At 37.4% G+C, this 25734-nt stretch overlaps 2 protein-coding genes across 6 annotated transcripts; both read left to right on the plus strand.

Moving 5' to 3' along the window:
- The first annotated feature begins 425 nt into the window (after positions 1-425).
- LOC113716340 (NAC domain-containing protein 4-like) lies at positions 426-4449 on the plus strand. The gene is made up of 3 exons (XM_027240637.2): positions 426-740; positions 2640-2905; positions 3767-4449. Exons 1-3 carry the CDS (start codon positions 572-574, stop codon positions 4232-4234), a joined length of 903 nt encoding a protein of 300 aa, XP_027096438.1. The 5' UTR covers positions 426-571; the 3' UTR covers positions 4235-4449.
- A 1871-nt stretch (positions 4450-6320) lies between these two features.
- LOC113716347 (putative lysine-specific demethylase JMJ16) lies at positions 6321-15144 on the plus strand. Of its 5 annotated transcripts, none has more exons than XM_072063636.1 (10): positions 6334-6692; positions 7709-7947; positions 8882-9205; positions 10222-10293; positions 10439-10516; positions 10604-11128; positions 11222-11446; positions 11693-11851; positions 12725-13072; positions 13929-15144. In XM_072063636.1, the coding sequence occupies exons 3-10, from the start codon at positions 8918-8920 to the stop codon at positions 14553-14555; spliced, it is 2322 nt and encodes a 773-aa protein (XP_071919737.1). In that variant the 5' UTR covers positions 6334-6692; positions 7709-7947; positions 8882-8917; the 3' UTR covers positions 14556-15144. The 5 variants fall into 5 exon arrangements, with proteins under 5 accessions (XP_027096448.1, XP_071919737.1, XP_071919748.1 ...); XM_072063647.1 differs by having other exon boundaries at positions 7709-7902; positions 8886-9205; XM_027240647.2 differs by lacking the exon at positions 7709-7947 and having other exon boundaries at positions 6321-6692.
- Positions 15145-25734: the final 10590 nt, after the last annotated feature.

The raw sequence follows: 25734 nt of genomic DNA on the forward strand, positions 1-25734 counted from the left end.
TTTTTTTTCTTTAAATTACAATTAAATTTTTATATATAGTAGTAAAAAGGAGCGGTTTGGAGCTTCTCTCTCCAAATATATCATTTGGATTTTCCTTCTTTATTGCATTAAGATTTCTCCCCACCCCCCTAAGCCGGCAAATAAGAGATTACTTGTGACTTTGGTTTTTCTTGAAAGTTCCTACAATAGCAATAACTAACTGCGCAAGCATAAACTGCCAGAATAATGTAAAGAAATTCCCAATTGGCCAAGGTCCCTTGTCAGCACCCCAGTCCCCACCCCCCCTCCCTTCTCTCTATATATATATACATATAAATACACCCGCTTTCTCCCTCCTTATAATGCACTCCCAAACAAAGAATTCAAAGCCTATTTTCATACCACCAACTTTCTTCTCCATTAATACACACTCGAACAGCGAAAAGGGTTCTTCTTTTCGTCTCTTCTTCTTTCTTTTTTTTTTTTGTTGTTTTTTAAAGGAGTTTCAATATCATAAGGTTTATCACCATAGATACACACCATCCCATCCTTAACCTTTTTCCTTCCCTCCAAAAGATAATCGAAGAGGAAAATGGGTCTAAGAGACATTGGAGCAACTTTGCCTCCAGGTTTCAGATTTTACCCTAGCGACGAAGAATTGGTATGCCACTATCTCTACAAAAAAATTGCAAATGGAGAGGTTTCCAGAGATACCCTAGTGGAAATTGACCTCCATACTTGTGAGCCATGGCAGCTTCCTGGTAGGTCTTCTTCTTCAAGACATCAACCTTCTGTGTGTGTCTGAGTATGTGTGTGTGTGTGTTTGGGCTGTGCGCGTTACGGCTTCCCCTAGTAGTAGTATTTGTTTTCCCTTCCTCGTTTTTGGCCTTATGAAAGATATGCTAGTAATTGTGACGACGGACAGAAATAATTTAGGTGGCATCAGATTCTCTGTGTTTTGTTGTTTTGAGGAGTCGGAAAAGGCGGTTTTGGTTATATGAAACAAGCACACGTGTCACCGCAGCTGTTTCAGAAAACAAACAAGATAACAGTAGTAGCATAAATCTAAACAATGAGTGAGAGACAGAGAGGGAAACAAAATTGCCAGTTTTGTTAATCAATCGATATATATCCTGGTCGACAAAGAATTTATATCATGATTCGATGGCGTGGCCGGAGGCGTTTGACATATATATGGTGTCCATTTTAGTAATTGTTTTAGCTCTAAAGGCAACCTAAAGCCTTGCTCTCAATGGTTCATACTTTGTTAATTGATCAGTTTGTGCTCGTGGTTTGTCTTAGGCTTGTTCCATTTCTCCTGAGAGCAAGAAAGAGCACAGGAAAATAAAAACCTTCTCATAGTGGATTGGGGATGCATCTGTTGGCATGTCAGAGAAGTTAGTGCTAGGAAATTCGTGTTACGTACTCGAGAAAAGAAATAAAGTTGTGATGTATAAATACTGGGAAATTCATGTGCAAGATGGAGTGAATGAGAAGGAAGGTGGAGGGTATTGGGAGTTTTGATTCCTGAGAGTTCATATTTTGCCATCTATTACATACTTCCAAAACAGACACATATGATCAGGCAACTGACTGGCATTTTGGGACGTTTCTTTTTTTGTTTTGGGGGGGGGGGGGGGAGGAATGCATTTGACATATACATATGTATGTGTGTATGTATATATATACACGGTGTTATAGATCGCATTAGCAAGTGCTTTAGACATTAGCTAGGACAACTTCGGAGAAGTTCAAGGAGCATCAATGTCCAAACGCCTCATCAACTTCACACGTCCCTGGAAAGTAACCTTTGGGGGCCGGGCACCATATTAGTTAGTAAGATGAAGACATCTTTTTTCTCTATTTTTTTTTTTAAAAAAGGGGGGGGGGGGGGGGAAATTGTAAGGTTATACAATGAATATTCAGAATTAATTTCCTCTATCGATCACTTTCTTTATGATCGATGTTCTATCCATTCACTCTTTTTCTTGTTCCAGTTAATGGCAATTAGCATGGGCGAAGGAATATGATTCCTCTTGTCCCACTAATAATAGGTGACCCCAATCTATATTAGTCATGCCACTAGCCCCTCTAAGCATATCTTCACTTTGAAAAAAAGGCCACGGCATGTGGTCCAAGCAAAAAAAAATTTCATTTAAAGGAGCAGATTATAACATACATGGTAAGAAGATTCTGATTTCCAAAAATATATTTTTAATGCCGTGTCTTTAACAGTGCGTGCGTGGATTCAATTTTATTTATTTTTTTGTTGTATTTGGGGGACGGACGACTCCCATATATATAAGCTATAAGTCATGGACACTTTTGTTCATGAGTCACTGCTACAAAGTGACTCAATCTTTTTCCTAAAGGGCATGAAGGTAAGGACACAAATTTGACATGGACTTGGCACCATCCAACAAGTCCTCGATCAAATCTGTTCAGGAAAAAAAAAAAATCATCAACCATTATTATTGTATTGGCTGTTTGTCAAAAAAGTCGAAAGTTAGCTTAAACACATGCATTGAGAATCCCGTAGTGATCACCCTTCAGCTCTTTTCTTGGCCCAAAATAAAATTGAAAACAAAAAAGTTGCTGCTTGTTTGGTGATAATTGACACGCACCATTATTTGTAAAATATGTTTTTTTCTGGTCTTCAGATGTGGCAAAGCTGAACTCAAACGAGTGGTACTTCTTCAGCTTTCGGGATCGCAAGTATGCAACCGGCTTCCGAACTAACAGGGCGACAACCACGGGCTACTGGAAGGCAACCGGTAAAGATCGTACGGTGCTGGATCCCACGAGAAGAAGCATAGTAGGGATGAGAAAGACGCTGGTTTTCTACAGAAATAGAGCTCCAAACGGGATCAAAACGGGTTGGATCATGCATGAATTTCGCCTCGAGAACCCTCACGTACCACCTAAGGTATCTATCTTCAATTTCTGCTGTTGCATGTGCTTTTCGAAGGCCAACAACTAGAACTGGCTAGCAGTGTAGCACTACTATTTTACTAGTATTAATGCTTGCTTCCAATATTTGTTCAAGATTACACGCGTAATTCTGATCATGAGCCCAAAAACCCTCTCTTTTTTTTATAAAAAAAAAAAAAAAAAAAAAAAAATCTCTTTTCTTGATTTTAATCATCATTTTTTTATGTATCCAAGAGGACTCGATCTTCTGTTTGTAAGTGGATTTGAGGGAGTCTCTAGGATGGAAAGCGTAGAGGGGACAACATTGACGTAAGAAACTTAATCGGAATCCTACTGAAGCAACACAGCTAGCGTATTTTAATCTCTGGATATCCTACAAAATTCGATCTTCTACTGTACTGCTTGACTTCCCTGCCTTGTTGCGAGCGGTAGCAGTAGCAGTAGCAGTAGATTATCCATCAAATAGTCAGGAGGGCTGCCACTGCTGCTTGCTTTTATTTGCAGGACGCAATGATGCGAGAATGGACGACGGACCACTTCTACTGGTTATTCATGCACACTACTGCTACTACGTACTACCCTGTCTGTTTGGTTGGCAATGGCATATATATAGCTTATTATTGTCGTGTCGCTCAAGTCAATTGTTTCTTAAAACAATAAAAGTGGATGTTGGTTATTTAATCAAATAAATATGATGGATTTTAAATATATTCCTAGAGACTGGTCAGGTAGGCAGCTAGGGTTGGATATAAAAGTTGTGACTTTCTTGGTAATTAATATGAGATTATTTGTCTTGCAATATACACATGTAGTACTAGTATCTATTTGTCCTAAATTAAAGTTCCAATATTTTCAGGAAGATTGGGTGCTGTGCAGAGTATTTCACAAAGCCAAAGTCGAAAGCGCCGATAATGACGTGTATGATGCGACGGCTGCTGGTGGTGGCTGTGGCGGAGGGGGTGATATTTCTCCCACTTTCGCTGCGTCTCCTCCCAATATTGATCATTGTACGACGGGAGGCTATAACCAGAATTCTTCGTTCTCCCAAAGTCCACCCCATCAAAGCCAGAACTCCAGCAGCACTGCTGCTCTTCCAAACATGATGTCCGCTGTGTTGAGTCGCAATTATCTCCAGTCGTCATCTCAGGAATTATGTGTAACTCCGTCGCGGAATGATCAGATGGTGCATTCCAAGTCGGAGCTGGATGAGTATGGATTTCTCTTTAACATGAACTTTGGAGAAGCAAATTTGAGAGATGGAGGAGTCCCTTCAGGTCTTGAGGAAATGCACTTTGACGACGACAGCAGCCTGGTTTTCATTTAAGAGTGCACGATTATCTTAGGAGGCGGATAAACAAAAAAAAAATTAAAAAAAAAAAAAAAAAAAAGATGTGTTAATGGATTATTCATTATGAGGCCTAGTCGTGTCCATGAGTTTGATTCTTCACAAGATTGATTCTACAGAATTTGAAATGCATGCACGTAGCTAGTGATATCTGTATATAGGTTTATGCAATTGCGTCAAAGTTAGTGCTAAAATTTGTAGTAGTAGTAGTAGTAGTAGTAGTAGTAGTATTCTAGATTGCAGGTATGTGAATTGTGATGGACAAGTCAGGTAAGTAAATATTTACTACGTACACTCTGTAAATTCAAGAATATATATTACTCTGTTTGTGTTCATTATTCACTTTGTCTGTTTTTACATACGTATTAATTAAATCCTAGCTCGTTTCATTTCATTTACTGGAAAAGGTTGAAACGATTCCATTTTGCAGCATGACATGATATATGAAAAGGGATGGGATGCGCTGTCAAGCTTTTTATTATTTATTGCCATTTGCCGCCACTGATTCTTTGAAACCTGCTTCCAATTTTGTGCGGATGTTCCCAGAGGTGGGATTGGGACTAAATATGAAAGTAGACGGAAAGCCGAGGGAGGGGAAGGTCGTCGATGGTCAGACCGGCGGTACAAATATTTGGATGGAGATCACTTCATATGTATCCTAATTATTACTACTACGTATAAAAACTATTTTAATGAATACATAGGTATGTATTCTCTAAAAAAAAAAAACTTTTAAGAGCTAATTTTAACAAGAAGATTACCAAATTATCCTCATGTGCCACATAAATGAATTTTTGTGTTAAGTAGATAATTTTTAATATAATCTAGAAGTGTTTGTTTTATGATTAGTTAAAAGGTAAAATGTGCTAATCCACTTTTTTATTTGAAATCTTTAAATTGCATAAGACATTTCCAATTTGATAGTATACAATATGATGAATGAACTTTCTCCTTTCCTTTTTATTTTCCTCAAGAAGGTGAATCATATTGAACGAACACTTTTTTCAGAGGGGGAAGAAAAGAAGAATATGAAGAAGAAAGAAAACCTTTTCCTCTGGCGATCAAGAACCCGCTTTTGGGTGATTGAGAACATGTATGTACACTTTCCACAAAGAGTCGGCTTTGAGGCGTACGATTTCAACGGATAAAGTTAGCTCGTAGCTGCGGGGGACCCGACTACATTTCCCTGCTTGCCGCCATATTTTTTGGTTCTCAAGAAAAAGAAAGAAAAAAACAGAAATAAGGAAAAATTGGCATTTCATTGTTTGTTACTTCTGTTTGATAAAACTGAATCTGAATTCTGAAATCTGAATACTGAAACAATTAATTTACTGAATTTTAAGTATTGAAAAGAAATATATGAATGTCTAAATTTTAATGTTAAATCTATTTATACTGTTTGATAAACATTTATAACAGAATACTTAATAAGTTAAATTTAACAAATTTGCCGTTATATCTTTTCATCCAAAAAAGAAATAGAACCTATAATTTAATTAGCTAAAAATGTTAGGTATGAAAATGACAATATTTATTTTTAAATCAAATTAATATAAAAGATGAAATATATTATATGAGGAGTATGGAGAAGATGTGAAAATCATTCAAAAGGGAGAAAAAAGAAATAGAAAATCATTAGATACAGAATATTATATTGTTTAATTAGATAAAAATTTTGAACATAATTAATAAATAATGGTAGATTTAGTAGATAAAATAAGGTAATTGAAATAATTCTATTGATTCCTATCAGAATTAAGCATTCAGTTAGGATTCTTGTGTTGAAAAAAATTCACTCAAGTTCAGCATTACTTAACAAGTTCAGCAAATGGTTTTTCATTTATCAAACACTCAAAACATCTGAATGTCTGAAAAATTTCAGATTTAACACTTTTTTATGGTATCAAACAGACCAAATTAGATGTAAATGCTTTCTTCCTTCTTCTTTTTTTCCTACTATGCAGTCATAATAGTTATTTTTTTCTTTGTTAGCAGAATTCAAGTAAAAAAGAGTAAAAAAAAAAGGGTGATAAGTTATAACTAAATTGAAGCAAAGAAGTTTTATATGACCAGAAACATTCAAGAACGTTTCCCAAAAAAAAAAAATCGAAGAAGAGGCGCTGACGCGGGATATGCCGCTAACAATTTCCTTTCTGATTCTGAATGAATAAATAAAGCTCAACCGCCATAAACAACAGTGCAAGAGCACACTTCTTAGTTCATTCCATCATTCATCTTATTTATTTAATTTTTTTCCGTCAATCGAAAGTAAAACAAGGAAGGATCAAGAAGGGTCCTCGCTGCGAGTGGTAGTACGCATGGCTGGGACTAAGGGTTTTCAATCTGGGTACAACAACGAAGCGTTTGGCTTTGGATTTCAACTGACTTTCTAACTCGGTCCAAGAATTGACGCTGTAACCACAGTTAATTCTTGCCGGTAGTACCTCTTATACGGTATCCTTAATCCTATATGTTTATTACTGCTGCTTAGTTGCTGTCAACTTGTTCTGATTTTTGACCCCTTATCCCTTTCATATGGTTATGGTTCAATAAATTTTGTAAGAAATATATGCATGCTTTTTCTTTTATTTTTTTGGCTTGTTCTACTCTCTCTCGTATTTGGGACAAGACCCATTTTGGTATTGTCCACAACCATCTTCTGGGCTGCTGTCAGTTTATTCTGATTTGAGGTACAATTTAGGAATAATTGATAATTTATGTTTTAAATCGTCTGCATTTTTTGCTACTTTTTGTTCCTCCTCCTTTCTTTTTGTTGTTAACTAATTAATTTATTACCTGTTCAGACTTCTGCTTCTTGCCCTTCCCACTACGGTTCATATTCTGTGGCTGATCTTAACTAGTATTTTCTATTGTAATTCATTGATGCTCAGTGCAGACAAGCAATCCCTTTTCCCCTGCCCCACCTCCTCCGCGGGTGGGCCGGTTGCTTTTTTTTTTTTTAAGTTGTTTCTTGATGGCATACAGAACCAGAGGAGTTGAAAATATTAAGTCATTAGTAACTAAGACATGCTAAGTTGCATACATAGTGGATAGATACTAAACAGTGTTTATATACATTGATCAGCATACAGCCAATCAAAGATAAGATTGTGTATAGCATGATGTGGTTTAACGAACTTATGTATTAAAACTCCATGACTGTGTTGATATAGCTCGATCAGCCTGCAGTTCTTGTTTATTTATGATTTCAGTATTTTCTACATTCTTAGGGAGACCTGATATATATGTCTTGGAATTAAAGGTTGTCTTCTTATGAACTCAAACGACGATCTCCTTCATTTTATAAAGCTGGCATAAACTCTTAAGGTTGGGAGCACTATGAACACCTGATCAGTTCTTGAGACATTTAAATAAAATAAAATAAAAAAAAAACTTGTATGAAACATCAACCTTGCCTTATTCTGATACTATGCATTCTTCTTGGGCCTAAAGGCCAGGGTAGAATGCTCCATTCTGAGGAGTTACAGAGTTTCTTGGGTGACAACATTACTCTTTGCTAGTGCAAGATCCACATGTTGATGCATCATCATCACTTCTTTAAGCTGGTGTTGCTCCAACTTTGCTGAGAAGGGAAACGTTTCTGACATTATGATGTCCTTGGCGGCATCTCATCTTATATAAGTTATGTTGGCAATTGAATAGCATTCTGAGTTTTTCTGCAAAGCTGAGATGTAAGAGGAATGGTTTGCTATTCTTAAATTGTCAGAGACTATAGAAAAAGATTTGGAAATCATCATGTAATAGTATCCATGGATGTGATGATTGTAACTGCAAGCAGAGATTTATGTGAGGCATGTTATCTGTGTTAAAAACTATGAACAGTTAGATCTTTCTCTGAGTTCATCTTATTATATAAGAAAGAGAAATTGGACTTTTCTCTGAATTCATCTGTATTGTTCAGTGAATAAAATTATAAGTTACTTAGGGCCAACTTCGAATGTGTTGCACACCAGGTTCAGATAACATCTATTATCCTGTCATTCTCTTTCTAAGCTTGTACCATAGGATGGTTATTAATCTAACAGTACAATCGGAACATTGTATATCAATTAGCAATCTTACTAGTCGGCACTTTTTCTGGATGTTTTGACATTTCTTATAATGTGAAGACTGTTGATTAAATATGAAGTATTAATTAATTTGACATTTGTTATAATGTGAAGATACATTTTTAAACAAAAGAGGATTATATGAAGTATGGTAAGAAGTTACCAATTATCAATCTTTGATATGCGAGGTTTTGTGACAAGTCTATTTTTTTTGTCAATTCTTTCGTTGTAAGATAGTAGATATTAGAAGATTGTTGATTAAATATTTCAAATATCCAATCTTCATTTTGTACATTCTCTCTGCATGGTTTATCATTTGTCGGTTCTTTCCTCCTCCTTTCTTCCTTCTTGTCTCCTAGACATAAATGGTGATGTAATATAAGAGATATTGACTGGTCAACAACTTAATGGAATTAAGACTATTTCTCAAAAGCACAATAAGGTTTATAAAGAACGAGCATGATCCAATAACTATTGCCCTGCCAATTTTGTGCTTGTTTTTTAGAAATTATTTAAGACTAGAATTTTTCATATTTGATATATTCTCTTATTACAGTGAGGATAGAAACAGCAGACACCAGATCTATGAGAAATGACAGAAGACACTAGATCTATGATTAATGACAAGGTTGAGAAGCTCTCAGTTCCACCTGGTTTTGTGTCGCTGTCGTCCTTCACACTGAAGAATTTATCAAGTAATGAAGTGGCATGTTCTTCGATGGCAGTTGGGGATGCGTTTCAAACAGAGCTAAGCCCAGTGGGCTTTACCCCCACCATGGACAATATTGCAATGTTCAAGAGTAATCTCAGTCATAGACCATGGATTCTTTATAATCAATTTGATTACAAGTCAAATGAATCTGATTCTGAACTTGAAATGGTCATTGCTCTTCTTTTATCATGTTTTTCCAATTTCCAGTTGACAATTTATAAGAATTTTGAACCTATTGCTGAACTATGTTGCATGTAGGTTGATAATTAAGGGTAGCATTTAGGTAAGTTTGAACTTCAGGTCTGTCATTATACATGCTCATTTTTGCATGGCTTATGCTTATAGATACAGATGTTGTGATGTGTTGTTGAAGAGAAAAATTATGAGCTTTTCCTTTGTCTTTAGTTAGAGTTTTTTTTTTAGTTTTTTTTTATATTTCGGCTTTGTTAATTCTGGTTCTGATGATTGCTGGAAGACAAGAACATACAAGAAGGGTAAGGGAAAACTTTGGAGAGGTCTTTTTCCATTGATGGTATGAGGAGCTTGGAAGGATGAGGAGAACAATGATGGCAATATTTCCCCCCCTAAAGTATTATACCTAACATGGATTTCAACCATTATGTACTCAGCAATATTGTTTGGTCATTGAGGAACTATTAGGAGTTATTAACTAGTGCAAATATGACTTATGTTTTACTAAGTAATTTGGTGTGTGCCACATAGTCCTGCTTGTCTACATGGAAAGAGAATGCGAGCAATTTAAAGGAAGAGACATTAGTTAGTGGCTTAAGTGGTAAGATATACTTGGTGGTTTGGCAGAGCTAACTAGATTAAGAGATTACTTTTGGCATGTCACACTAGGTGGAGTTTTCCATCTTCTTAGTGCTACTGGATTTAGTTATGAGTTGTCTTTGTGCTGGTATGGTACTCTTTATAGTGCTGTGCTGATAAAGATTAAAGTCTAAGCATCATTGTTTGATGACTTTACACTGTTAGTGTCTTTTTATGTCAACACAGGAGAAATGTATGGAGCTTTCCTTTTTGTGTGAATTTGACTAGTTCTGCTTCACTTCATTGTTGCATATTTTAATACATAGCTGACTTTTTAGGGTTTTCTCTGCATATATTGCTTATTCTGTATGAGTTTCAGTAATGTAAATCTGATAGCTACTATGGGAATGCAGAATTTTCCCTTGAGAGCTTGCCTGCCTAAAGGAGTGGTCCGAGGATGTTCAAGTTGTCCTAATTGCCAGAAGGTTTATCATAGTCAATTATTTGAATTTCAATTTGGGGAACTGTTAATCATGAGTTTTTTTAAGTTTAGACATTGCAAAGTATTGGGACTTAAGCTGGATTGCCTTAGTTGCTTTGATGCTCATATACGTCTGAACTTTTGGAAAGGTTATTGCTCGGTGGCATCCTGAAGAATCTCATAGGCCTGTACTTGAAGAGGCACCAGTATTCCAACCTAGTGAAGAGGTAATATCATTCTTTTCTGCCTACCTTCTGCTTCTATTTTACATTGTTCAGGATGTGGTGACTTTGTGAGCTTTGAATTTTTTGCAGGAATTCAAGGAGTCACTTGAATATGTTGCAAGAATACGTCAAAAAGCAGAGCAGTTTGGAATATGCCGAATTGTTCCTCCCCCATCCTGGAAACCACCATGCCTTCTCAAAGAAAGGAATATATGGGAGACTTCTAAATTCAAGACCCATATTCAACTGGTTAATGACCTTCAAGATCAAGGTATAAAGAGAAATCTGGATAGAAGTCACAAGGAGGCAAAAATTAAGAGGAGGAGAGTTTGGATGAGGAGTTCTGGAGATGGATCTTTGAATGAAATCTCTACAGATGCTAATGAAGCTCAATCTCAGGCTGAGAGCTTCATATCCAAATTGGGGCCCGAGTTGACTCTAGAAGCTTTCAATCGGTATGCTGATGATTTTAAGAGGCAGTACTTCTGTAAAAGGGAAAATGCTATAAATTCAGATGCTAACTTGACCGCGCATGAAGATGGATGGGAGCCATCAGTTGAAAATGTAGAGGGAGAATATTGGCGGATAATTGAAAATCCAATTGAAGAAATTGAGGTATGCTCTACACGGCAAAGCTGTCTGCTTGAATGAACCTTTTAAGTTTATCCTTCTACTTGGTAGTATCTGTATGCTCATTTGGCACTTTAGGTTCTTTGCTGTGCCAACGTTGAAACCGGAGGATTTGGAAGTGGGTTTCCAGTACATTCTAATTCAATGGGATTACCAAATTATCCTGAATATCGCGACTCATGTTGGAACTTGAATAATATTTTCAAGCTTCCTGGTTCACTCCTTGGTTATGAAAATCGTCAAGCTTCTGCAGCTTTACTGCCTCATCTTTCCACAGGGATGTGCTTTTCCTCTGTTTGTTGGGTATGATCCAAAACCTTTTAGAGTTGAATACACTTTTGCTTTTTCTGTTTTCAGGTTAGGGGCTGTTTTTTGGGTGTTTTTCTTTTCCTTTGCTTTTTGACTCGTAACTTTATATTCCCATAGTAAGATCCTTTCTGGTACATTTATTTCCATCATACTTCATTGGATTGTGATGAATTGTATTTTCTGTTTCTTGGAGCTTCACTAATATCTTCTCATTTCTCTTTTTTGTATTCTGTGAAACAGAAAGCTGAAGAGCATCATATGTATTCCCTTAGTTACATTCATTTCGGTTCCCCTAAAATATGGTACGTCATCCCAGGAGGATATTGCTACAGGTTTGAGAGAGTTGTCAAGAAGCACCTCCCGCATTGTCTTGAGCATCCTGAATTGCTGTATAAGAATGTAAGCTTTACTTTTTAATTATTGTGTAGTGAGAGAGAGAGAGCATCCTGAATTGCTATAAAAATATAAGTTTCACCTTGTAGCATTCAAGGTGGGAAGGAGGGAACATTGGGAGATAGCGAGATCAGATGTTTTTTCACTTCATATGGGGAATATCTTACAATATAGAAAGGGGGGGTCACTGTGTGGTGTAAACACAATGTCACTTTTTGAAGTTCCTAATGTACCCTTAATTATAAGGACAAATTTGTCCTAACTCATTCTCCAAAAAAAAAAAATTACCCCCATAATCAGCCAATAGCCCACTGACTATAACTTCCTCACACCAAATCCTACATATTGCCCTCAATTTCCATCTTCCATCATCTTTTCATACAATTATCTAAATTTTAAAGGGACCTGACCAATAGAAAAACTTTACAAAGAGATAATTTTGATAAGTATATGTTTAGTTAACTGCACATACATTAGGATGTGCCTTAAACACTAGTATCCAGAATATTTGTCATCCATTGACAAGGAAGATTTAACATTTAGGATGACAATGTTAAAAAATGTTCTTTCACTTCATATCTGGATAATGATGGTGTTACATTTGTTAACTGTTGACAAGGAAGATCTAACATTTAGACTGACAATCTTTAAAATTGATCGGTTGTTTGAGCCACTGGTCTATTATTTGACATCCTTCAAAAACCATCTTGCTTTGAATGTGCTAGTATTGAGAATAACTGCTATGGTTTGAGGAAATTATGATTGTCCATATTTTATTAGTGGAACTATTTCTTGAGCTTAGAAACCACAGCTTTTGATTTGAAATAGACAAAGGTCTTGTGCATTGTTCGATTGGTCACCATTTCTCACTGTTTTCAGATCTCTCAACTTTCCCCTTCTACCTTAACAGCAGAGGGCATTCCTGTCTATCGCTGCGTCCAATATCCGGGGGAGTTTGTTGTTACGTTCCCTGCAGCATACCATTCACAATTTGACTCTGGTTTCAATTGTTCTGAGACTGTTAATTTCGCTCCTTTTGACTGGTTGCCTTATGGTCAGCATGTTGTAGAAATGTATTGTGAGCAAGGTAGAAAGACATTGATTTCTCATGATAAACTGCTTCTTGGTGCTGCCATGGATGCAGTGAGGGAAAAGTGGAAATGTGAACTGCTTAAAAAGAATGCAAGTGTTTGTGGAAAGGATGGGATCCTAACAAAAGCACTCAAGGTTAGCCCCTACGGTACTTCAAATTACTACGTTTATGATGTAGTGTTTGGTGTTAGTGCTTTTTTTTTTTGTGGTACATTTGTCATGCTGCCTTCCTATCTTGGCTTTATTTATCTTTTGTGACATGCTATAGTCGTTATTTCTATAAATTTTCTTGTCTTTGTCAGTTACTTTTGGAGAAAAATATTAGAACGATAGCAAGGCAAATTTTCATCCCTGTACATTATGCAATTTGTTTCCAAAAACTAGAAGCACTTTTAGATTGTTTCTTACATCCCATTAGTATGTTCATTTGTTAGATGTTTAACCAGCACATTTTCCTTTTACTCTCTAACCAATAATACGTGCTTCACTGGCATATTTTTACTTGTACTGAAATAATCATCATAACCTGATGATAGTCCCCAACTTCTCACTCCAAGAAATAGGTGGCATGGGTACCAATTGCTACTTATATTCTCCTTTTGCGTGATTGCTTCCAAGTCACACTTTCAGACTGTTGTAAGATGAAAAGTTTTGCTTTTATTACTTCTGCTTTGTCTCAAAAAATCTCAAAAAATCTATGACATGTAGTAGATTTGTTCTCTTATGGTTATTGTTGGGTCGAGGTCTTTCCCATATGCAGATAGCTATTAGGCTTCTTGCTGATCTGGTAGTTTTAGTCGGGGTGAAAATATTATCTTGTTATATTATTTTGCTTCCGGCGTCTTGCTTTATTGAAGTAACATTTGTTTATTGTTTGATAGACCAGCTAGCCATTTCTTTTTTATTTTTGTTTTTTCTTTTTTGAGAAATCATTTGCTTCCACTAGTTTTTTTTACTAAAGTTTGCTGAAAAGTTTGTGGTACTTGAACAGTTACGGGTCAAACAGGAGGCCATCAGGAGAGAATATCTTTGCAGGGGTTTACAGTTGCAAAAAATGGAGGATGACTTTGATAGCGACAAAAGGGATTGTAGCACATGCCTCTATGATCTACATTTTTCTGCCATAGGGTGTTCATGTTCACCAGGCAGATACGCATGTCTGCTACATGCAAAGAACCTCTGTCCTTGTCATTGGACTGCCAGATATCTCCTCTATAGATATGAGATCTCTGAGTTAAATCTCCTGGTTCAAGCTTTGGAAGGGAGGTTGGACGCCATTTATCATTGGGGTAAAAAGAAACTTGATTTACGGGTGAGTTCTGATGACTTGAGGGAGTTGAGGAACCGTGGCGAAGTGTCTGCTTCTGTAAAATCTGCAGCAACCAGCACTTTATCTCAACTTCTGGGGCCAAAAGAACTAGTGACTGGACAGGTATGTAGAAAGGAAGAAGAGGAGAAATATGATTTACAGAGAATTTCTGCTGGTAGCGGTAGCAGGCAAGATACTCTGGAATGTATAGACCCAAACTTTGGCAACATAACTTCTAAGAAAGGAAAATTTGGCAAATCTCAAACCGTTCAAAATGAAGTTATTGTTCTTAGTGATGATGAGGAGTGAGTGGGAATGGATGTATGCAGAACAGTGGTCCCAATGGTCGGATTTAGGGAGCAAATCTGTATACCTGATTTAAAATGTTATAGAGGTAGCTTGCCATATCTTTGTTTGAGGTTGGCAACGTGATAAAGAAATGCAGCGTGTGGTGCTTGGAAGAAGTCTTGAGGTTTATCTGATGAGCGGTTTGCATCTGGTGGGAAGTGAGAAGGAACTCTTTTCTATGGTCCGTTGAGCATGCTTGCTTGACATGTCCAGAAAAGCAATTTGCCAAAGGGAGATTCCGGAGTGAGTTCACTGCAGAGATGGGATGACATGAAACGGAAGCAACCAAATTGTTCGGGGGATGTTCGTTTACTTTAAATCACCTTCTTATTTGGTCTTCGCGTAAATAAATTTTTGGTGGGTGCACGTGCGTATATCCTGGTGAGAAGCTTTTTATCCGTTTCAGGAAAGAGCTATAAATCAGTGACATTGAACAACTGAAAGGAACAGAAATTTATTTTCCAGGAAAAGAAAGACAAAATGCTGGCTCAAATTTCTTTGCTAAACAGATAATTTTCATTTGAACAATTGAAAGGATAGTTTTGGTTTAGCATTTTTTTTTTTTTTGGTATTTTTTGGAAAGATGGCTACAGCTAATCCCAATGCATTGTCTTGGGCGTAACGAATTCATACTTACCTAGGTTTAAGGTTCAGTAACATTGTAGACGTTTAAGTGCTAACTGCAGCCGATAAGGTGCAGAATTCGGGACTTTAGATTGTTTGCATCAGTCAAATCGAGCGAATAAGTTTATAACAAGCGATGATGCAGGAGGAAATAGAGCCAACGACCGGGGAACCATCTGATGATGTTCTCGAGGAAATGAATTGAGAGATTATAATATGTCTTCCAAAGAATTACGATAATGGTGACGAAGATGGAGGGACGTATTTTGTTAAGAGAATGGTGGGAAGCTTACTTCTAAAGACAAATACTACCGCAACATTAGCGCATTATACAAACATCAACACATGCAAACGAAGTTATACGGCTGCCTGACCAATTGGAACCCGGAAATTGCTGCTGTAATCTGTTCTTACTTAACACTACGTACCCTTTCTCAAGAACCAATCAGTAATCGTCACGAAAGGACCTCCTCCTTGGTCGGTGGTGGTGGTGGTGGAAGCGGCCGCTGTGTCATAATTAAAAGCCATCATCATCAGTCTGAAGTCTGACTGAGTAAGCCGCGGTGTGCGTGCGCTTGTAATGTACTAATGCGTATTTATTTTTTGCTTTTGTTTTGTTTTTTTCTTCATCTGGTAAAAGTACGTTCGTTATGATATTGAAGGGTTAGCCTTTGAGCATTTGACAGAAAGCCCTGCGGAGGTGAAGGCGGGGGCGGGCCGGCTTTGGAAGAGCCAGATTATTGTGACAACTCAGAACAGTACCATTACCATTATGTGAGTGTCAGTAACGAAAGAAAGCAACAGAAAAGGGCACTCATCGGTCGGGAGGGAGGGTGGTCCTGGTTTCATTCCTCCTCTTCCACATCCTGGTAGTTCCTCCTGAACCTCATCACGTTCGCTGCCAAGTTTCTGTTTAAATTTTTTTTAACCAACAAAAAAAAAAAAAAAACAAAGAAGAAGAAGAAGAAGAAGAAAAAAGTGCTTTGGTTTGGTCCAAAGGGACAAAGCAACTTTGCAAGCTTTTGGAATTTGGACTTTAGTGGCCGACTGAATGCGGAATGCCCCGTGTTTGTGTGTATTCATCATTGAATTCGGGGCAGCGAGGTACATAAAAGCTTGGAAGTGGGACGATTGACCAACGACGACGACGGCTATATGCATCATTGCGGATAATTTCAGAAACCTCCCCTGTGATTTGTAACGATTGCAGCCACCTCTCTTAGGGTTTTGAAAAATTATAGAAACCTCCCCTAAAAATGTGTTTTGATAATGAATAGTGATGCAAGCACAAAAAGTCTAATGAATGTCCTGTATTGCCCTTATTTGATTTGTTTTTGTTTTGCAACAAAACAAATTAAATGACAGAAGAAATCAAATATCAACACCACTTGCTAAGCTAACAATTTTAAGGTAGTTCTTTGCAGCGAAATTTAGGCCACATTTCAAAACATCATTTGTTTTAATGTTTGGACTTTCTTTTTTCTTCGCTTTGCTAAGTAAACTGTTTTTAACAAATGCATCCGTACTCCTAGGTTATTTATAAAATTAGGTAAGAATTCCATTTAAATGACCTAGGAATTAAACATAGAGCCTGTTTGGAATGTGAGTTTTTTAGATGTTTGTATAAAATTTTACTGTAGATCACTGTAGAAGTTGTAGAAAAACTTTTGTAAGATGAAAAAACTTTTTTTTCTTTTCCTTTTTCTTTCTTTCTTTTTCTTTGTTTCTTTGTTTCTTTGTTTCTTTTCCTTCCTCCCTTCCCCCTTCCCCCTCCCCTGTTCCCTCTCCTGAAACTGCCTCTGCAAACACATACAAACTTTTTTTTTTTTTGCTTTTCTCCTCTCCTCCCTCCCTCTCCCTCCCCCGCCACCCCTTTCTTCCCCTCTCCCCTGCTACTACCCTCTGCCCGCCACCCCTCCCACTCTCTCCCCCGTCACCCTTCTTTGCCCATCATCCCTTTCCTTCCCTCTCTCCCTCCACCTCTTCCCCCTGCCCCTTCCCCCTCCCCTGTTCCCCTTCCCGCTTCTCACCATGCCTGATTTCTTTCTTTTTTTTTCATATTTTCCCTCTCCCTCTCTTCTCCTTGCTCTTGCGGGCAGATAAAGCAGCAAAATGATTTTTTTTTTTTGGCAATTTTCCTTCTCCCCTTCCCCCGCCACCCTCACCCTCCCTCGGTGCGATCTGGTCTCGTGACCAGATGGGCCAGAAGGGAAAGGATGGTGGGGGAGGAGTAGAGCTGTTAAGTCAATCAAGTAGCTCGAAAGCTCGTTAGAGCTCGGCTCGTTAATTTTGGTTAACGAGTCGAGCTCGAGCTCGAAACATGCTCGTTTAGTTAACGAGCCGAGTAAGCTCGGCTCGTTTGATACTCGAGTAGCTCATTAGAACTCGTTAATGAAGGGCATATTTGTCATTTTAGAAATCAAAATTATAAAAATTAAAAATTATAGGTTTTTATTAAGGTTAATTTGCACGAGCTCGAGCTCGAGCTCGTGAAGCTCGACTCGTTTGTGATAAACGAGTCGAGCTCGAGCCACATGTACATTTAACGAGCCGAGTTCGAACACATTTTAAAGCTCGTTTTCCTAACGAGCTCGAGTCAAGCTCGGCTCGAATTAAACTCGAGTCGAGCTCGGCAACCAAATACTCGGCTCGACTCGGCTCGATTAACAGCTCTAGGGAGGAGTGGAGAAGACGCAGAGAGAAAAAAAAAACAGAGGGGAGGATGACAGGGGAGGAAGAGGGGGAGAGGGAAAAAGGGAAAAAAAAAAAAAAAGAAGACCTGCACTGGAAGAGGTGATCGGCGGCGGAGGTGGTAGCTGGCGACAGAGGTGGTGGTAGGGGAGGAAGAAGAAGAAAAGGGGAAGGAAATTTTTTTTTTTTTTTTTTTTGTGTTTTGGATATTTTAAGTGTGTAGGTTAAAATTTTTGATAAGTTTTTAGGATTCCTGTAGTAAAAGTTGTTAAAAAACTAGTATAATTCAAACTTGCTAAAAAATTAGACTTCCAAACAGGCCCATAATGTATTAGATGGGATGAGATTAGAGCTGTTGGATAGAGAAATATTTGCAAAATGCAGATCACACTTTTTATTTAGAATTTGTAGAGTTGTCAAGGCTATTATAGTCCTTTCATAATACTAAGGGAAGTAAATGTGATTTTTCAAATATCAAGGGAGGTAACTGTAACTATCAGAAATTCCAAGGGAGGTCTATGAAATTTTCCCCTATAATTGTCATGAGTTGGAATGTGGACGTCTCTGACGTATAAGTAAATTTTGGACTTGAATCAAACATGACAGCAAGGAGGGCCCCAGGCCCACCACAATAGTCAATTCATTCCATCCTCATTCATGGCCTTACCATTTAAGACAAGCAATAATAGAGTCCTCGTACCATTGTCTGTTACATGGCAAGTGGCTTCACCCCAGTTTGAAGTACCCACCCTGGCCCCTGCCTCCTGCCAACTGCCTGCTTTAACTCCATTTAGTCATTTTTACCAATACCAGTACTGCTAACCCATCATTTTCGGTTTTGCTATATAAAAATGCACGAATCTGGACCCATAATGATCAGTGGTCCAAACTCTAAGGCTTATTTGCATTTGATCCATCTGAAAATCTTTACTTTTTATTTGACTGGGATCACGTGAAGGCCCAAATACTCTCAGTTTCTCATGCGTTCTATCAATCTATGCCATCTGTCCTCTGCACTCTTACGAAAGGTCTGATTATTATAGAATTCTAATCTCCAGCACAAAGGATGGAAGACCCTGTCGAATCTCAACCCCAATTGTTGCCTTTATTATGATTTTTCAAACTGATTTGAAAAGTCGAATCCAACATGAACAATTGACACTCGGACTCCCCACCCCAAAAAAAAAAAAAAAGAAGCTCTGGTGCATCCGTAGTCCTCCTGTGTTTTGAAGGATCACAAGTTCACAACCCTGTCAATGTTTGGCAATCTTTGTGGAAAACTATTTTTTTTTATAAAGTTTTTGCAAAATGTTATTGTTTATACATTTAATATTCGTCGCTACACTCACATACATCACGTTTCAAAAAATATATATATATTACAATTTTAATTTCAACAGAAAACTTCCAACAACTCTCAAAAATTCAAATCATATATATGTGTCATACATTCAAAACTATTGGTGTGAAAAAAAAAAATTATTACACCGTCGGTGTATAAAAAGTTAATCATTTTATAATCAGGATACAATTAATAATGTTAATAGGAAAGCGAAGGAAAATATGACATGAGAGAGGCGAAAAAAAAGGAAAAAGATAAAGGAAAGGAAAATAAAGTGGTGGAAAACAAAAAAAAATGAATAAATAAGGAGAAAAACAAAATAATATAGCAATGGCACTTTCGTTTCAATGAGTCAAGGAGGGAAGCAAAGTGCCTATTCTATTTAACTGAGTTGGTAAGATAAAGTGTAGATGAGGATAAATTTCACAAGGATTTAGTACATCTATCCCTGCTAGTTTTTTTTTTTTTTTTTTCAAGACTTTTCGTTGAATTAATTAAACCTAATCCCATATTGAACTCCAAAAGCCGGCAACTCTTGGAGCCAACCAGAGACTTAACTACCCAACCAAACCCCACCCCACATCTATCCCTAGTAGTGATAAACTCACTTAGTTCACGTTTGCGTATTGTACATGATTGTCATTTGGCTTGGTTTGTCCAAGAAACTAAATGGGATGTTTGAGGAAGAAAACGCTACTTAGTGATTGAATGCCCTTTTTAATGATTTTATTTATTTATTGAACAAGTACAACATATGAAGTTGAATTAATTTTATATATACTGATAATATATAAACATTATTATGATTAGATGTATGATACATGAGTAAAATTTAGATTTTAAATTTAAATTTAAATGAAATGATGATAGTGTACAAAGGATTGATTTTATAGAGTTAACTAATTAATCCACTAATTAAAGTAAACCGAACATTTGTACTAATTAAAAGTTTGAGGCCAAAACTTTTTAATTTTTGGAAATTCGTCACTGTATTTCGACTCCGGTCCCTCGTTGTTAAAAAAGAGGCGGGACAGACGACGGGCCAATGGCATCGTCACAAAGTGGAGAAAATGGGGACCCACGAATCTGAGGTTTTTCTTAAATTTTTGACTGTTGGTTTGGTAAATGGAGAGTGGAGTTGGGCTTTCGATGTGGACGAGACAATGCTCCTGTACGGTCCACGCTCACCAAAGAGTCCATAGGCCTGCAGCAATGAAACGCTGCCACGTAAAGATAGTCCATGTGGGGTAAGCCGGGTAAATTTTGGGAGTTTATTCTTTCTGGAGCTTGGACTGGGTCATCTGGACCGGTCCGAAAGTAAAGTGGGTCATTCCTTTTTTTGGCGGGTAGCCATATGATTCACTGTAGCCGACATCAGTGACAGGCTTGCACGTGAGGGGAATTGCATGGTTGGACTGACTCCAAAACGTGGGACCTCTTACAAGTCAAATCGAAAGTCCCATCTGATTGACCATAGAGAGTGCCAGATTCTCGTACGACCTTGCCTTTTTCGACTTAAATTACACCACTCCTTGCATCGTATACGTGCCTTCTGAGGTGTGACGGACACGCTCTTATCGTTTTTTTTATTTTTCCTTTTCTTTTTAAAAGATTTTTTCCCCTTTAGTTATGCAATCCTTTTCTTTCTCTATCTCTATCTTTTTCCGGTACCAAATGTTTGATTTTTTTTTTTTTTTGGGGGACGATTAGATGGGGCTCTTTTACCTCCAACTTTTGCACCAAAATATCAATAAATAAATCTTATATACACTGTACAGCTTATTACCATTGGATCCATAATAATCAACGATGATATTGATTTGGATACCCTAAAACTTTGAAGGGTTTGCGTCGGTCTGACGTGATCTAAGATGAACAAATTGAAGAGTTGCTCCTCTTTTAAATATTTCCTTTATTGGTTTTGAAGTCCCGAAGACCGGAAAAAGAAAAGAAAAGAAAAGAAAGATGACCATCCTTGCTTACTCATCTCAAAAGTTGAATGCAAATTCACTTAAGCTACAACCATCTGTACGTGTTACGTGTATCATATGCCTGCATTCATTGTGGAGGTTTTAGTTTATCTTCACGCAGACCGTTTGTCGGTACGGATACCATGTTTTACGGATTTAATCGCGATTGGAGATGCCATCGACCCAAGAAACTGTTTTATCTGAACTTCTGATTAAATGTCCCTCAAAAAAAAAAAAATTCTGATTAAATGTTTTTTTTTTGGGGTGTTATTCCCTTCGGATAATGCACGTTTTGCTTCCATTTTACCCCTCTCTTCAACTCTCAGCGGAGACCAACCCCCCCAAAAAAATAAGAGCTTTTCGTGATGAATGCTAGCAAGAAACAGAAGGCAGGAGCCCCATTCACCTGCCATAATTTTGACTAAAAGCTCGATCAGGTTTGAAATGACATTTTTCTGTTTTTTTCCAGCTTTCACGGCTGTTATACAAACTTGAAAACGAGGAAACTTTGTTCGACCTTTTGTTGGCAACTTACCGCATTCAGCATTTTTCCTGCCAACAGCTCATGAGGCGCATTAATCAATCATTTGCCAAATGTTTTTCTACTATTCCAATCATCATGTATGCATCCGAGAGCAAATTCCCTCCCCGGCCCCCTATTTTTGAGTACGTTTAACAACTGATTTGGAAAAATACTAAATGCATAGCAGAGATGACATCAATTGCTATATATCGAGCGTATAATCGCCTATCATCAGTTGAGGTAGATTGGTGGAAGTTAACAACTGGAAAATATTCCAATGGGAGTATACCTTTATATCATACTTCATTTGGCACACGCAATCACGAGTGAATTAGAAACTGATCATATCATCCGAGTTGCTCATTTAAACTACGTACTTGATTAATCCAACTCTCAAATTCTTCATTTTCTCCTCCTCCTTTTAGGATTTAGGGGCATCAATTCATGCACCACTTTCGTTTTTGGGTTGAATCCACACAATACTTGGATGTGTGAATGTCATATGTTAAAACAGATGCAGCGGAACGGATGAACAAACAAGAACAAGCAAGAACAAATTTGGGGGAAATCAGATTTTTATTAGGGTTCGGAATGTATCAGATATATTGTACAGAATGGATATAAGGTATATATATACAACCAAATAACCAAAGCGAGACCCCCGAACAACTCAGCGGAGGACGAAAATCTGATTCAAGGCATTTCAACATCATATGATAATAGTCTCTTTCTTTTTGTTTTTCCATGTTTTTTCTTTTTTTCGTTCTGTAGAATATAGCTTATCAAACATTAACTCCCAGCTTCTCAATAATCTGAGAATTATAGCATTAGCAAATTGCCCTGCTTTTCCAATTGAGGAATCAATCTGTTGATGATTTTTCCCTTGGAATGGAAAGTGACCTTATGATGACAATTGACAATTTTGAGCAAGCCATGACAGTGGCAACTGTCTTATCATCAACGAGTTCCGTGTTAAACATCAAATTTGTGCACTGATCTTGACTTATTAATCCTAGTGTCGATCTAAACGATCGGCGCAATTATGCTCGTTTAACATTAATTTTTTCCATCCACGCACTTCTCATGCAATCATTTCATTTTAAGACGGAAAACATCAAGATTATCTCCTTATATATATATATAATGCACCATAATAATTTACATGTATATACATAGTATTATCACATTGGATCTTCTGTCTCATACCCTGTCTCACATCATATCCCACTCCTTCCAGTCCTACCAAGCGTCCCTTAGTAAACCAAACCCTGAAACAACCTAACTTAGACCACGTTAAGTTAATTGATTAACAAAATCTGTATAACCAAAATCGATTAAAAAAAATTCTTCTCACAAAATCATGATTTATCAAAGGTAAAACAAAGCCTAAACCTTAACAAGCTTTGTCCTCTCGTCATCATCTCCACCTTCATGTTTACTAAGGATACTTGACAGGATTAGAAAGAGTGAAATAGGATATGAGACAGGGTGTGGCACGATAGACAGATCCGTTGCGTAGTATTATGTTCTCCGATGAATAATATGTATGTAATTCGGTTTTTACTGAAATTCAAAGACACAAATACCATGACTAATCTAATGCAGTGGTCCAATCCAATCACGCGTGGTAGCTCTATAACGTTGAATCCAAACCTAACTCGGAAGACTTGTAGTCTTTCAGGTCAAAATTCATCTTCCCTAGCGAAGAGTTTTGAAAAAACGATGTACTCTTGGCATTTCTATTTTGGAGCAGTTAATTAGCGGGTGTATTTGCGCCCTAATAAGTTTGAGGTGGCCTATGATCAAAGACTACATCTCAAATATTAGGGTGACTTTTCTTTATTCGGGCATCGGCCGACGGCCAGCCCGGCATAGGTTACGGCCAACCAAGTCATGCACCTTTCTCTTACACCATGTTCATTCCTTTTTTCCTAGGGCAAAAAAAGAAAAAGAAAAAGAAAACAGAATTTGTTGATTGATGTTATGCAGGAGATATGTACATACTCACGCTGTATATAGAGCGTACTGTAAATACGTGGAACGGCATCAGAATTTTGATCACATCTAAATGTACGCAATTGTGAGAACTAAGAAAGTTTAGCAAATGTGTACGCGTAAATCCGTGTGTATTTGTACGTCTTTATGTCAGTAAAATCAGAATTAGCGCAAATGACAGAGCAGAGTGACGGGCCCAGCATCAGAAACTGCATGAAATCATATAGTACGAGACAGCATATATATATATATGGAAGCATGATTCTTGCATCAGATCGGATCACGTCCAAAGAAGCCAAGCGATAAGTATGGAAAAATTAACATCCTAAGCATTTAACAGATCATTGTTCAGGCGAAAGTGCTGCTAACTACAAGAACACGTAACGGAAGACTCGCAAACTCACACAGTTGTTGAGAAGTTCTACATCAGGCATCAGCTTCCGCTAAATTGAACGAACCTGGCTTACTTTTACCAATTTACCGCTTGCGTGTAACAGAAGATACTGTTTGCACCAGCTTCCGTTCCGCATGGTAACCAAGTATGTATATGTATATATTTGAGCTACTATCAAATACGGAGTACCAATCACCAGATATAGGATTAAAGCCAAACAGCTTTAGTACTTGCCCGCATATATCGACGTATCTACTACCCAAAACTATGCTCAATTGTGAATTTGATATAGTGATATGCACATATCTAGGTGTAATTCTGAACAGTGTGTGAGAGAGATCAGCTTCCAGGAATATGGACCAAAGATATACTTGTATAATGGGGAAAACCAAAATTGACTATTTCCCGAATGTCTCAAGTCAACCCCCCCCAAAAAAAATTTTAACATTATTGAAAACTTAACCTAAATCCATTAAATCCCAAAATTCAGCCACTGTCAAGAATAGGGTTGCGTCAAATTTTCTTGGTGTGACATTTTCTTGTATGCTTCTTCTTGGGATGCGCCACTGATTGATTGCATAGGATGCATCTTTAACTAAAGTCATCTTAAGGTGAATCCGGAATGATTAGTGGTGCTAATTATATATCCCTCATTGGTCAAGGTGTACATGCGTTTCACACCCCACTAATATTATATAGCTTGAAAACAAGATATCCAATGAGAAATTTCAACGAGGAACATGAACACAATGAATCATGCATCATCTTTATAGCTTTCAGCCATGGAATAGAAGGGTAATTGTACTCCCTTTAGGCCACACGTACTGTGAAAATACCCCAAGCGACGAACTAACGACACCTGATCCTGTTCCATCCTACATGCTGTCGGGCAAAAGTTAATGCTTAGTAATAATCATGAATCACTCCAACTGAAGGCGTTCAGAAACCTATTTATTTGCATGAAGAATGATAATCAGGCAAACACTATTTGTTCATCCATACTTAAAGCCATCGTTGGCTGCAGTATAAACTTCGGTGAAGGCAATGCTTTATTTAGCCCGCATAAAATTGTGTATAGTTTAGCAAAAGGGTGGATGGATCGTATTCCACATTTGCTCAACCATTATTAATGTGCTTCTGAAAAAAACAAATCCATACCTTTCACCTCAGTTTGCGTTCATGTAAGTTTAACTTAGTTCCGTTAAGTAAGCTCAAAAGAAAACTTCTGTTTAGTAAACGTTAAATGTGTTGTGACCTTTTGGGATTGAAGAATGATTTGGCAAATGTTACTATTTCCAACATAAAGACCTGAACATAAAAAAGAAGAAAGACGGCTAATTTATTTATAACGTCATCAGTATTGAAATCCAACTTGCAACTTGCAAGGGCATATGAAGACATCTTGAAATCACATTTGTCTGCCAATTTCATCTATTCTAGCAATGAAATGACAGCACTATGAATGAGCAAATTAATTAATCATATTAATCAGAAAGTCACAGGCGCGCGCTTAAGTATTAGTTAGGGGAATTCATTAATTTGCATGAGCTCAATGGACATGGAAAAGAAGCCCAACAGTAGGAGGTAAAAGTTATACTCGT

The sequence above is a fragment of the Coffea arabica genome, chromosome 1e (assembly GCF_036785885.1).
Source record: "Coffea arabica cultivar ET-39 chromosome 1e, Coffea Arabica ET-39 HiFi, whole genome shotgun sequence".
Classification (NCBI taxonomy): domain Eukaryota; kingdom Viridiplantae; phylum Streptophyta; class Magnoliopsida; order Gentianales; family Rubiaceae; genus Coffea; species Coffea arabica.

Bases quoted from the DNA above. Each gene is read 5' to 3' on its own strand.
- LOC113716340 (XM_027240637.2), top strand. From the start codon at position 572: ATGGGTCTAAGAGACATTGGAGCAACTTTGCCTCCAGGTTTCAGATTT. The intron at 741-2,639 runs GTAGGTCTTCTT...TCTGGTCTTCAG, and splicing joins TGAGCCATGGCAGCTTCCTG to ATGTGGCAAAGCTGAACTCA. The intron at 2,906-3,766 runs GTATCTATCTTC...CAATATTTTCAG, and splicing joins ACCCTCACGTACCACCTAAG to GAAGATTGGGTGCTGTGCAG.
- LOC113716347 (XM_027240647.2), top strand. From the start codon at position 8,918: ATGACAGAAGACACTAGATCTATGATTAATGACAAGGTTGAGAAGCTC. The intron at 10,294-10,438 runs GTTTATCATAGT...ACTTTTGGAAAG, and splicing joins GTTGTCCTAATTGCCAGAAG to GTTATTGCTCGGTGGCATCC. The intron at 11,447-11,692 runs GTATGATCCAAA...TCTGTGAAACAG, and splicing joins GCTTTTCCTCTGTTTGTTGG to AAAGCTGAAGAGCATCATAT.